This window comes from Notamacropus eugenii, chromosome 1 (genome assembly GCF_028372415.1).
Source record: "Notamacropus eugenii isolate mMacEug1 chromosome 1, mMacEug1.pri_v2, whole genome shotgun sequence".
In the NCBI taxonomy this organism is placed as follows: domain Eukaryota; kingdom Metazoa; phylum Chordata; class Mammalia; order Diprotodontia; family Macropodidae; genus Notamacropus; species Notamacropus eugenii.
This window is the reverse complement of record NC_092872.1, coordinates 508,579,507-508,593,386: the sequence shown is the minus strand read 5'-3', so window position 1 is coordinate 508,593,386 and position 13,880 is coordinate 508,579,507. Positions and strand designations below refer to the sequence as shown.

General features: G+C 37.7%; 1 protein-coding gene across 1 annotated transcript in view; it reads left to right on the top strand.

Annotated features, from left to right (window-relative positions):
* RAE1 (ribonucleic acid export 1) overlaps positions 1-7,093 on the top strand; it is a 28,418-nt gene extending 21,325 nt beyond the window's left edge. The window contains exons 6-12 of the mRNA XM_072633464.1: positions 156-242; positions 354-425; positions 796-903; positions 3,055-3,161; positions 3,253-3,328; positions 5,137-5,331; positions 5,720-7,093. Coding sequence (XP_072489565.1) covers positions 156-242; positions 354-425; positions 796-903; positions 3,055-3,161; positions 3,253-3,328; positions 5,137-5,331; positions 5,720-5,806 — 732 coding nt within the window. The 3' untranslated portion in view covers positions 5,807-7,093. The remainder of the gene's footprint in view (positions 1-155; positions 243-353; positions 426-795; positions 904-3,054; positions 3,162-3,252; positions 3,329-5,136; positions 5,332-5,719) is intronic.
* Positions 7,094-13,880: the final 6,787 nt, after the last annotated feature.

The window sequence follows — 13,880 nt, the reverse complement described above, 5'->3', positions numbered from 1 at the left end:
GGAGGCGAGGGGGTTGCAAAAACCTGAATGTGTGAGCTTCATTGTTCTTTATATTAACAATAACCTGAATGTTCATTTGAAAAAGTTTTTTACTGAATCTTGAAGCTATGTAGTACTCACCAATAACCTTCTTTTCTGATCATTTTTTTTTAAAGCATGACGCTCCTGTGAAAACTGTGCATTGGATCAAAGCACCAAACTATAGTTGTGTGATGACGGGAAGCTGGGATAAAACTTTAAAGGTATAACACACTGGCTAAATAATGTCTCTGTGGTTTAATAGATATGGCAGGATTTGTATGATTTGACCATCATCTCTGATTAACGAAAAACTCATTCTTAATTTTATCTAGTTTTGGGATACACGGTCACCAAGTCCTATGATGACATTGCAACTGCCTGAAAGATGTTACTGTGCTGATGTGGTGAGCCATTTGATGCTAAATTTATAATTTCTTTACTTAAATAATATCCAGATAATAACATTTAATAATAAATTTGATGGCTATATTATGATGTAGAACCCCTGTGAGTGGTCATCAGTTTTAGGCACAAGAACATCTCCCAAATGTTTACCTTTTAGGTTATAGTAGAATGTGTTAATAGCATGGAATGATTAGATTCTGACTTTAAATTATAATAGTGTCCATATTTGTAATTTTATGATTGAATACCATTATTTCTAACATCTATAGGAAGCATATTCCTTCATTTTAAAGGAAATGGCTCTTAAGAGTGTGGTGAGATCCTCATATTGAGTATGCATTTTCATCTTTTCCTTATTTTTGACTTTAGGTCTACCCCATGGCAGCTGTAGCTACTGCTGAGAGAGGACTGATAGTTTATCAGTTAGAGAATCAGCCTTCTGAATTCAGGAGAATAGAATCTCCTCTTAAACATCAGGTAAGCAACAACACATCAGATTAATGAATACTTATGGTCTCCTCTATGAAAGGTACTCTGTAAATAATATACTAGAGAAAGTCTTCGTCTAGGGAGGGTCAAGGAAGTTTTATCTAAACTAGTATTAAATTATGCACATAACATTAAATTCTGAGCATCTTACAGTTATATAAACCTGTATTAGAAAGAAAAAATTAACTTTTTAGGTAAGCAAAATCTCATTGTTTGAATTAGGGGTTAATATTGAATATTGAGACAGATACAAGGAGTCATAGTCATTTGTCCTTCTTTTCAAATTTTATAATTCATATTTGAAGAAAAACAATCCCTTGTAGCATGAATAGAGTCCTGGGTTCTGCTAGAAGAGTATAAAGTCTGATAGATTCTACCATTCTGTCCCTGGTGATAAAATATATGTGTTTTCTATGAAGACTGTGTGTCTAAATATGGAAATGCTCACATATAGACAGTTTCATTTAGGGTTGAAGTATGTGTGGGTGGAAGGAGTATCCAGGAGAGTGAAGTCATGGATCCTTTAAATATAGGAAAAAAATTTATTTCCCAAAGAGTTTTAAGTCTTTTTGGACCATAATACCTTCTTAAGCAGTTTATGGTATGAAACTATACTACAGTAGAAAATAAAAGAAAAAAATAAATCTAGTGAAAAATAATCTTTATAGTTGGATTTATGAAATAGCTTGAGTCAGTACAAAAGTTTGACTCTCTGGGATTCAATTTCTTCATCCTTACGATGAGGAAGTTGAACTGGTCTCCTTGGAGTAAGACCTCAGTTTGGGTCCTGGTTCTGCCCCTTAGTGTTTGAGTGACGGGTGAGTAAGACATTTCATTTTTCTGATCCTTATTTAATTCAACTGTCAAGATACTGATACTCCCTTATCACATGGGGTTGTTATGAAAAAAGCATCTTACCTAGAATCTCAAGGGAACTAATGAGAAAAAATATAAATGAAGGGGGCATAGCATTATCAATCCATATAATACACAAAGCCATCAAAACTATTTGATATAGTGAAAACAGAGTAGATAAGAAACAGAAGCAATCAAAAAAAAAACATCCTGATGTTTAATAAACCCAAGAATCTAATTTGCTCAGGGTAGGGGCTTTTTGATAAGAACTGCTGAAAAAACCAGAAACTAGCTTGGCAGAAATTAGGTTTTGATGACGAATTTGAACCATTTGCTGTAATAAACTCAAGATGATTAAGTGTTCAAAATGTGTCCATAAAAAATTAAAATGAGATCAGGTGCTTTGTACAGTAATAGCAAGGAGAAGAATTTCTAAATACAAGGTAAAGGAGATAAAAAAGAAAATAAAATTTAGAAAAGGAAATATTTACATCAAATATCAGTGAGAAAAGTTTGATGTGCATGATTTTTAGGAATAGATACAAATATATATAAAACACCAGTTAGATTACCCAGTAAATAAAGTGATCAAAGGACATGAATTCATTAAAAACAGTAATAAACCCATTACGTGTTAACATAAATAACATGGTTTTATGAAAAATAATATTATCTCAAGGAAGCTAGCAATAAAAAAGGAAGGCCCCTTATAGACCAGAATACACTCAGCACTTTTTTGTAGTGGTAGCAGTGAACTGGATTTAAAGTAGATGTCCTTCTGTTGGGGAATGGATAAACAAGTTGTACATGAATACAGTGTGGTAGTCCTGTGCTTTCAGAATACCTGAGTACAGAGGAGATGGGAAGACTTAAGATGAACTGAAACAAAGTAAGCAGAACAATATACACAGTAATTATCATGATGTAAATTGCAAGAAAAACAAAACAATCAAAACTGAAATTAAAGTGGCCAAGGTTGGTCCCAAGGAAGAGACATGCTAAGACATCTCCTTCCTTTCTTTGCATAAGTGAAGGTCTGAGGGTATGAAACAATGATTATTTGTTTTTGCTGAACTTATTTTTCTTTTAAAAATTCTTTGTTACATGAGATGGCTCTCTGGGAAAAAGTAGGGATGTTGAGAATGTAAATTATCTAGAAACAGTATAACAGTAAAAAAAATTTTAAGTGCATATTCCATAGAAAATACAAATTTTGTTAGCTTCCATGTTATGATTTAAAGTGGAGTTAAATAATTGACTTTATTTGATACTTTCCTTCTTTAGCATCGCTGTGTTGCCATTTTTAAAGACAAACAGAATAAGCCTACTGGTTTTGCTCTAGGAAGTATTGAAGGAAGAGTTGCTATTCATTATATTAATCCACCAAATCCGTAAGTATGATTACATCAATTTCAGCTATTTTTTTTTATTTAAGGCTTTAAAAAAATTTTATTTTAAAGTTAAAATAACATTCTTTTTCAGTGCCAAAGATAACTTCACCTTTAAATGTCACCGTTCTAATGGAACTAATACTTCAGCTCCTCAAGATATCTATGCTGTAAGTATTTAGAGAAAGTGACTAATTTTTTTAAAGTACACCTAAAAACTATAGCCTCTGTACATAAATTCCTACGCATAACATAAAAATCACTGTGTAATTGAAGAACAGCTACAACTGCTCGATTTCTTCTGTATTTAAAATGATTAGTGACCCTGCAATCATTACCCTCTCTCTGTCTACTTGTTCTTTCCCTATTTTTTACAGACATGCTTAGATCTCCCCCATTCTTAAAACTGAATTAAATAGAAACCTTCACTTGATAGGATCATCTCCTTCAAGTTCTCTTTGACAGCCAAGGAAAAAAGTTGTCTGTAGCCTCCAGTTTTCTTCTTGTTTCCTGACCCTTTGCATTGGGACTTCTGACCTCAGCATTCAGCTGAAACTGTTCTCTTCAAAGATACCAGTGATCTCTTAATTGACAAATCTGATGGTCTTTTCTCAGCTTCTGTCCTTGTCTTCCCTGCAGCATTTGCCGCTGTCTTTTCCTGAATATTTATCCTCTCTAGATTTTCATGATACTGTTGTCTTGAGATTCCGTCTACTCTATGTAAGTCCTTTGTAAAAAAACTTTAAAAAGTCTAGAGTTATGTGCAGTCACCATTCATATCATTCACCTCATTTCTGCCTCACAATCTCTTTTTTTCTCTTGCTAGGTTACCCCATCAGAACCCATGGGTTTAATTAGTCTTTCCATATAAGTGACTCCTCCTCATCACCAGCTGTCTGTTGGACATTTAGAACTGGAAGTCTTTTGGACATCTCAAACTCAATATGTCCCAATTAGAAGTCATTATCCCTACTCCACCCTTACCTTTCTTAACTTCTCCATTTTTGTTGATGTTTAAGTTTTTAAAACTTTGTATCACTTGTGTCTAGAATAGAACCAAACGCTTAAGTGTTTTGGATTGAGGGTACCACCATTTTTCCATTCACCCAAGTTTGCAACTTTGGGCTGATTCTCTACTCTTTTATCTTCCTTCCCCTCCATACCCAGTAATAGACTGGTATAAAAGTCTTATTGATGCTATCTGCACAATATCTCTTGCCTCTGTACCCTTCTTTCCACTTTCATGATCACCACCCCAAGTCAGGCCACCATCCAGCTAGCCTAATGGGATAGCCTCCCATTTCTGACTTCCAGCCTCTCCCTTCTCCAGATGATTTTCTCCACACTTGTCACATTGATATTCCTAAAGCACAATTTTAATCATGCTGCTCAGTGTTTAAGTAGCATCATTTTTCCTGTTACCTCCAGAATACAACACCAGCTCCACTGTTAGTCATTTGAAAAAGCCCTTCTGAGTCTGACTCTGTCTGGCTTCTAGCTCCAGGCTTATTCCACATTACTTCCTCTTTACATAAACGGAATTTCTTCTCTTATGGCTTTGCTCAGGCATCTTCTAGGCCTGCGACACATTCCCTCCTTGTACTTCATCCCAGTTTTCTTCTACAGCTCAGATCAAGCACCTCTTCCTTCAAGAAACCTTTTTAGATCCCCTTATCTGGCAGAGCCTCCCCTTGCCCCTGAAATGACCTTGTGTTTATTTTGTACATGTTTTTATTTACTTACATGGGTGCCCCAACAGAGTGTAAGTTCCTTGTCAGCGAGTATTATTTCATTTATGTCTTTCATTCCCAGAGAGGCTAACACCAGGGTGATAATGGTCTTCTAATAGGTACTTTTAAATAATTTATTTTAAAATTTCCCCATGTCTTTCCAATTTAAATCTAAGAGTGTGTGCCACATATATTGAAAATGCTCGCTATTATTTTGTCTTCTCTTTCTTACATGTAATTCTTTGCAGGTGAATGGGATAGCATTTCATCCTGTTCACGGAACCCTTGCAACTGTAGGATCTGATGGTAGATTCAGCTTTTGGGACAAAGATGCAAGGACAAAACTAAAAACTTCGGAACAATTAGATCAGCCAATTTCAGCTTGTTGTTTCAATCACAATGGAAACATATTTGCATATGCCTCTAGCTATGACTGGTCAAAGGTAAGGATTGATATTCTAACTTCAAGAAAGATTAGGTTTTTCAGTATATATATTTTTTAAAGCTTAGTTTATCAATTCTGGCATAAATTTTATATTAGTACCTGGATAAATAAAACAAGTTACTGTTTGACCTTATTCCATAATATCAAGAAAGTTTCAGATGAAATTTGAAGTGTTTTGAAGATTTCCTAACTCTGAAGAGACTGAACCAGATCTTTGTCTTAATTAACTGTATTACACCTCCATCTGGAAAAGAGAACAGCCAGGAGCTGTTCATGTAGGTGAACATTAATTCTTACTAAATTAACCTGGATGCTTGCTTAGTTAAAAATTTAATTCTTAAAATGTAACTTTTTTCTAATATAACTAATATTTCCTCCCATTTTAGGGACATGAATTTTATAATCCCCAAAAGAAAAATTACATTTTTCTACGTAATGCGGCAGAAGAGTTAAAGCCTAGAAATAAGAAGTAATGCGCACAAAACCCTTTGATGAGCTGGATTGTTCATCTTTGCCCCAGTATGGTTTTGATCACTAAAATATGGTGGATTCTCAACAGCTATTGCATTGTTAGGATCCACTGGAGAAAACCATTTGAATCATGCTACCTGCAAGAATGCCAGATGTCCAGAGTGACTTTCCTGTTTCTACTCCACTATAATACTGTCTGACAAACTGCTCTATAAATTTAAGAGGATTGAAAGTACTGTACAGCTCAGATTTGTATGGGCATTTGCATAGAGATTTTACAATCTTCAAGGTGTGTGAGTTATGGGAGATTGAGACACAATCTATAAAGACTCTATCATATTTTGTAATAAACTATTTTCAGAATTGCCTAAAAGTTGTTTTTTCCCTAAACTTCTCAAGTATTTATCTATTCTATAATGTACTATTGGACTTGGTTTAATTTGTAATTTTGGAAATGTCCTATTTGAAAAAGCAAAACTCTTGGCTCATAGTGGAGAAGAATCCTGTGGTGTTATTGTTCATGAAATAGAGAAGAGATGGAAATACTATGGACTCCTAGCAGGCAATTTGAATTCCATCATTTTGCTTCCTTTTTTTGTCCTCTCCACATTCACAGTGCTTGATAATTTCTGCTGTGCAAATTTTTTAATGAGTCCTAAACAGACAATGTCTTTGTGCCAAAATGTGTTTGGTTTTGTGGGTGAACCTTCCAAAGCTACAGTGGGTAATGTGATATATGGCCTTCAACTTGTAACCCAGGTCCCTTGCCTATGAAGTGCTCTTAATTCTTTATTGCTAATATCTTTACAGTTTTTCATTGTATTTTGACTTCATGTAGTTACAAATCCCTAGTAACTGTTAGAAATTGAACAAATCTAAAATTTAGATCTAAGTATTGTGCAAATCCTTGAAATTCCTTATCATTTGGGGCTAGTAAATGACTTAAAGGCCTGCTAAGTGTAAAAGCCTGTTACCTTTATGTTGTAAGATGTATTTGCCTATGCACAGCTAAACATTTTAAGTAAAATTCTTCTTATTATTCACTAACTCAAATTTAGTCTGAAAATTGTTTTCCAAAAATGAAACTAAAAAAAAAAATGTTATAAAAACTGTTTCATTATGAATTACCCCCTGTGCTTGAGAATTCTAAACTTTAAAAGTGATGTTAAATAAAACATTCCATAGAAAGGGCTGTTTTATGGAAATACTTAGTAGTAGTCTCAGTTAATGTTCATTGTCATTTGGTGTAAATAAATTGTTATTGGCTTCAGTTCAGCCATACTATTTTACTTTAAAAGTTGTCTTTTTTCAACCTTTTTCCAAGTCAGCTGCAGAATTCGTGATTGAGAAATAATCCAAAATAAGTTTGCCAGAATTGTGGGCCAGATTGCTTTTCAGAGTGTTCAGTTTTCCAAGATTAGACTTCAACACAATTGTGTTAGCATTTCTGTAGTTTGCAAACTTGAAACATTTGTTACTAGATGTGGAATTAAATTTCTAAGTAACATTTTTCTTGTTGCCCCAAACAAGGAGACAAGGCAGAATTTCATTTTTAAAAAACAAAGCAAAACATGAGTCTTTCCTGAAAAGACAAATCAGATAATTTAATTGCTGTTTAATGTTACCTGTGCATCCCTTGTTTGCCAGCTTGGTTGATTTTAAGTCTCTTGAGGGCAGGAATTATTTTAAGATACTTTCTAGAAGAAAAATTCACATTTATAACTCATATAAGATTATAAAGTTCTAACTTTAAGTTTACCAGATATGTTCCCACAATGCTGTGACATGCTAGATGAAGAAAATGTTATTCCTGTTTCAGATAAGGAAAACGTCATCAAGAAAGAGTTTGTGTTTACATGTATTCACACTGTAAGTGCTAGATATGGAACTTGAACTAACAAGTTCTGACAAAACTAGTCCTTTTTCCTCATGGTGACTTGTGCATACCCAGTAAATATTTGTAGAAGAAAAAGGGTTAAGAGCAGTCTGTTTCACTGCATAAGATTGCCTATGGGCATGACATTTGGTTCTTTGAGTAGTAAAAAGAACTAAACTTTTGGTTCTTCTAGGACAGATATTCCCTCCAGTGATACAGATCACAGCCCATTCTCTATGCCCTCCCTTGATTTGTCCAGGGAGTCAGCTCAGTGTGCTGGAGACCTTCCTCAAATTCTCTCAACATAATGAGGAAAGTGAAGCACACTTAATGATAATGTACATGGATTCTTCTTCACTCACGAACTACCCACTCAGCATCTTTTTCTGGTTAGACATATCTTTGATGCCATTTCTGTTACCCTATATCTGTGTTCAGTATTTGGTGATCTTCAGCTTGGATTCTGCATTGAAATGCTCCATGATACATCTGTAAGCCACTACTGGAAGAAAATGGGTATTAAGATGACAGGCCTTTACTTCAGAGAGAAACTTAGGATCATTAAGATAATTTTTCAATTTCCCAAAGGCAATGCAGCCTGTTCTTATCCTTCTGTTAAATCTATATGCCAAAATTTATACAAGATGCTTGTGCTAACAGGGTCCTCTGTAGTGAATAGAGTGCCAGATCTGAGGTCAAAAAGACACCTTCCCAAGTTCAAATTTGGCCTTCCTAGCTGTGTGACCCTGGGCAAATCACTTAACCTTGTTTGTCTCAGTTTCCTCATCTGTGAAATGATCTGGAGAAGAAAATGGCAAATTACTTAAGTATCTTTGCTAAGAAAATCCCAAATGGGGTCGTGAAGAAATGTATATAAAGCAATCTATATACAGGATAAATAGAAAGTAGAGAGAAGGCACTAAATTAAGAGGAGTAGGTTAGGCTTCCTGTGGAAGGAGATTTTAGTTGAGACAAAGGAAGCCAGGGAGGTCAATAGCCAGTGTTCCAGGCATTTCTAAATCTCATGGGCAGCTAGGTGATGGCAGTGGATGGAGCACTAGTGGAGGAGTCAGGAGGACCAGAGTTCAAATCTCACCTCAGACACTTGACACTCACTAGCTGTGTGACCTTGGGCAAGTCACTTAACCCCAATTGCCTCATCCTGGGTCATCTCCAGTCATCCTGATGAATATGATGGTCACTGGATTCAGATGGCTCTGGAGAAGAAGTGAGGCTGGTGACCTGCACAGCCCTCCCTCACTCAAAACAAAGTCAAGTGCAAGTCATGTCATTATTTGTCTGATGGCATAGTCTTCTTCTGCAACGAAGGACAAACACACACATACACAAATCTTCTTACACCTCCTCAGGCCTCCCGTGGCTACTTTTCCCCAACTCACAGCTAAGAACCTTGCCTCATATTTTAATGAAGAATTTTCAAAGAGCTTCCTTTTCTCCCCTCATTCAGATGCCTTCTGCCACCCCATCTTAAACGAAGAGTTGATGCTTCTTGACAAGGAAAGTGCCTCTACATGTACATTCCATTCTATCTTATCTAGCAGATTGCCTCTTCTTTCCTCCCCACTCCCTCATTAACCTTCGATCTCTCCCTGTCTACTGGCAACTTCCTTGCTGCCTACTAAAATGTCTATACCTACCTCCTCCATCCTCAAAAAAACTTCACTTGATGTATCCATCCCTGCCATTATGACTTTCATGACTAAATTTTGAGAAGGCCATCTAAAGTTTGCCTCCACTTCCATTCTCTGTCTCAGCTCTACAGTATGACTTCTGACACGATTCAGCTGAAACTGCTCTCTCCAAAGTTACAAATGATCTCTCAGCTGCTAGACTGAATGACTTTTTCTCAATCCTCATCATTCTTGACTCTACTGATCATCACCCTTTTCTCCTTAGTAATTTCTTCTCTAGTTTTTTTTTATGATACTGCTCTCCTGCTAAGTTGTCCTGTCTTCTTTTCTGGGCTCTCATCCAGGTCATGCCCACCAACCATAGATATCCTCTAAGGCTCTGTCCTGAGCCCTCTTGTCCTGTACTATTCTAGCTCCTATGGATTACATTATTATCTCTAGGCAAATGATTCTAGGTCTACATGTTCAGCCTTCACCTCTCTCAACCCTACATGTCATACACCCAATTGCCTATTGGACATCTAGAACTGGATATGCTGTAGACATCTTGAGCTCAACATGTCCAAAACGAAACTCATTATCTCTCTCCACTAACCCCTCCCCTCTTCTTAACTTCCTGTTAAGGGTATCACTATCCTAGTCTTCAAAGCTTTAAACTTAGGTGTCATCTTTTATCCCTCACTCTCACCATCCCTTACCATATCCAATCTATTATAAGTCTTATCAGTTGTGTACAATTGTATATAACAAGGCATGTAATATCTCGTATATGTCCTCTTCACTCCTGATACTACCACCACCCTGATTCAGGCTCTCATTATCTTGTGCCTAGACTGTTGCAGTAGCCTACTGATTAGTCTCCCTACTCGAATCTATTCCCCATTCAGCTCTCAATGTGATCTGACCATGTCATCACCTTTCAACACGTTTCAGTGGCTCCCTCTCACCTCTAGGATACCTATGGATTCAGGGATTCCCTATAAATAGTAAGATCCTATAGATACTCTTGTTTGCATGTAATATATTGTTTGTATCAACACTGTAATATCTTGTAAATAAGTCTATCTACACAGGAAAAACAGTTGGATAAATATTGTGTGGATTATGTGTGTTCATCCTTTGTTGCTGAAGAAGACCATGCCATCAGAGAAAAGATGACATAACTTACACTTGACTTTGTTTTGATTGAGGGAGGGCTGAGTGTGTGGATTATAATGGGCAACTGAATGTACAAACTGTAGATCTCATCCATCATACTATATATCTTGAAAAGACACTGCAAATGAATGAGTTGAGTCCAGAAATGAATCAAGCAACTAATGGTAGATGGCCACATTTGCAGCAGTGAGCAGCATGGTTTCAGAAAAAAGACTGTAAAATATACTGCCACATTACTATCCAGAAATTTTTTACTAGCTAATTGGTTAATATTTAAACAAAAGTCGAATGATAATTCAATATCTTTTTTAAAAAGCTTTACAGTAGTGGTGTCAAATAGACACAGTCCCACTAAATTATAAATAGGAAGCCATGCTGGCTGCATGTTATCTTAGAAAACCATATGTTAACATTATTTATGTTATTTTGTTACATATTTCCCAATTACATTGTAAACTGGTTCCAGGCAGCTTATTTAACACCTTTACTTTAGATGCTAAATATGTGATTGGTCCTGGTACCCAGAGAACAGTTAGTATTTATAAAACTCTTCTAAGTAATTAGTTTCCTCATCTGTAAAATGAGCTGGAAAAGGAAATGGCAAACCACTCAAATATCTTGGCCAAGAAAACTCCAAATGGGGTCACAAAGAGGTGGACATGACTGAAACAACTGAACAACGACAAGAAAAAGTAATTATGAATTTTTTTGGTTGGTTGGTTGGTTGTGTTTGTCAGACTCCCTGTGAGATGTCTGAAATATAAAAGTGTGTGTCAGTGTGTGTGTTTTAACTCTAAATGGGATAATATAGAACCATAATTATGATTTTTGCACCTTGGCCAAGAAGATGGAACCTCAGAGATGGAGGAAGGGAGTGGCATGAGACATACACAATAGTAGAAAAGTGGTAGTGGGAATGTGGGATAGCTAACCCCTATGGACCATCTAGTAGTTTTCCATTTTATATCATTTTAAATTTTAAGTGTTAGGCCATGACTAATTGGTACAAGTGTCTGGCCTAACTGCCGTGTGCTGCCCGGGTCATCTTACCTATCTCCAGGTCTTCAGTGGCCAGCCGGATAAACGTAATGAGAGAAGAGACCTCCAGAGTCAAACAGAAGTTGTAGGCTTTATTTCGGATACAAGCTACATATCAGCATGCAGGGCTAGTGCTCTCTGTGGAGCCCCCTTCTCCTTCCAGAGGAGAGAGGAACCCTCCCTCTCTCAGTATGCAGGGCTAGTGCTCCCCGCGGGAGCCCCCTGCAGGAGCCCCCTTCTCCCTCCCGAGGAGCAAGGAAAAAAAGGAACCCTCAGGCTTTCCTGTCCCCATTTAAACTCTCCCAGCCGCATAGTTTGCTCGTGGACACCGTGCATGCTCTCAGCCCCTTAGCCAATTAACAACAGGTGTGCTCAGACCACGGACCAATCTCAAGGGTGGGATGCTCTCCCCAGCAAATTTCCACTGAGAAGAGGTGGAGAAGTGAGATAGCTCGTGTCTCACTCCTCAATTCCCAGCTGTTCCCTGGGGGGCCTCGTGAGAGCTTGGCTGTTTCAAGAGCCCTCACCTTTACCTGACCTGAGAACATTCACGTGAGAACTGAGCTTACACCCCAACATACAAGGACCCCAATATGGTGGGTTTGGGTGGGTAGATGAGGGAGGTTCAACATATTTTTTCCAATCAACTGCCTCTCACCTCCACTGATGATGTGTAAGGCTTTCTATTAGGTAGAGAATGACTAGGGATGGTGAAGGGGCATAATTTACCCAAGTGGACTAAGCCTTCTGTGTCTGCATGATCTTGGCACCATCCTATGCATGAATGGAGAATGTGGAATGGGAAAACACATGATTTAGGAGAAGGGGAACATGGACTTTATGTGAACTTCATCCCTCAATGGCAGCCCCTGGCATCTCTCAATCTCTCAAATCTGCACAATTGCCGGGGGAAAAGTCTAGGACCCTCAGGTGAAAAGAGTTGAAAGTTTATTTCAACAGTACTTCAACAAAAGTTCAAGATGCCATGGTTTTCCTCCAGCCCTAGTGCACCCAGAGATGCGCTGGTAAAATACCAATAACCAGGTCTCCAAAATGAATGACTGACTTTAAAATTTAGCCTGCATTATTTACATTTTCTTCACCACTTTCTTAAGCCTTCTAGAAAAATGAAAACAATAAATTAACTCTGATTTGTAGCATTTGCCAAATTCTCATGTATAAATGCTCACACTGAAAATTTAGCAATTGGCTCTGGTTCCTGAGAGCTATTAGGAGCTGGGAGATGTCTCCATCACACTCCCGCCTCCTAGGATGGAGGGAGGTTCTGGGTTGAACCACAGTTAGGAAGAGCATGGTGGTGAATAGCTGTAAGGTGAATGGTAGATGGGTTAAAGGTCTTCCCCACCCATTAATAGGCCTAAGACACCTTTTGTTAATTTCTAATGAGGCACTGGGTCCTCCAACCCTGAAAAGAGTATGTGTGCTCTGAGGTGAGGTTTTGCTTTGGGGCTTATTTTTCGGAAGAAGTTTTGTGAGTCAGATGAGACTCTGGGTAGCTGTTTTAAGAAGCCCCTGGCTTTGAAAACCTGGATGTTGGTGTTTCTCTCTCTGGTAATGGTGTATGCGTTGTCTATAGTCAGACAGTTGGAAGCCCTGTCTGTTGGGCTTTCTGTTTGTAATTTGTTTGTATTTTCTCTGAAGTTCAGGGTTCTGACTTTCCCCTGAACTAAGTGAATGATACATGTGCTTGATTAAAGTAGATTGTTGACCTCTCAAAAGTTGCTTTCCTTTTAGGAAAGTAGATCTAAGAACCTGTACAGCAGGCCCTTCTGTGTATGCCTTGCTGATACAGTAGCTGAGGCCCCTCTCTCAGATTTGGTACTGTCTGCTGTTATTATACCTATCCTGCCATCTATCCTTCAGCTCATGGGAGGTAGCCAAGATTCTGAAAGAGGAGATGCCCACCTTGACTTCATTCTGACCTCAGTGAAGTGATGGGGCACTGTGGCTAGCCAGCTGTTTGTAGAAGCTAGAGGTGGTGGCACTGGGTTTGGAATTGGGGTTACAATATATATGTGTGGGAAAATAGTATTGGGAAGTCTTATCCCTCCCACATGTAGACCTTTCCACATGGGGGAAGTCAAGGTTGCATTATGTTGATTTTGATGCAAACTATAAACATCTAAAACTAGAGATCTTGACCTGACTATGACTCTGGTGCATTGAAGTGAAACCAAAAAAATTAATGTTTGCCTGGTCATACACAAGCAAATAATGGTGCCCACTGCCGTGTTGCAACCTGGCTGATCCCCATGTTCTTTCAGTCATCAAATATCAAGTAACTCCTGTGTCTGTAGCAGTCACTAGGTGCTAGAGAAGAGAAAAAGTTTA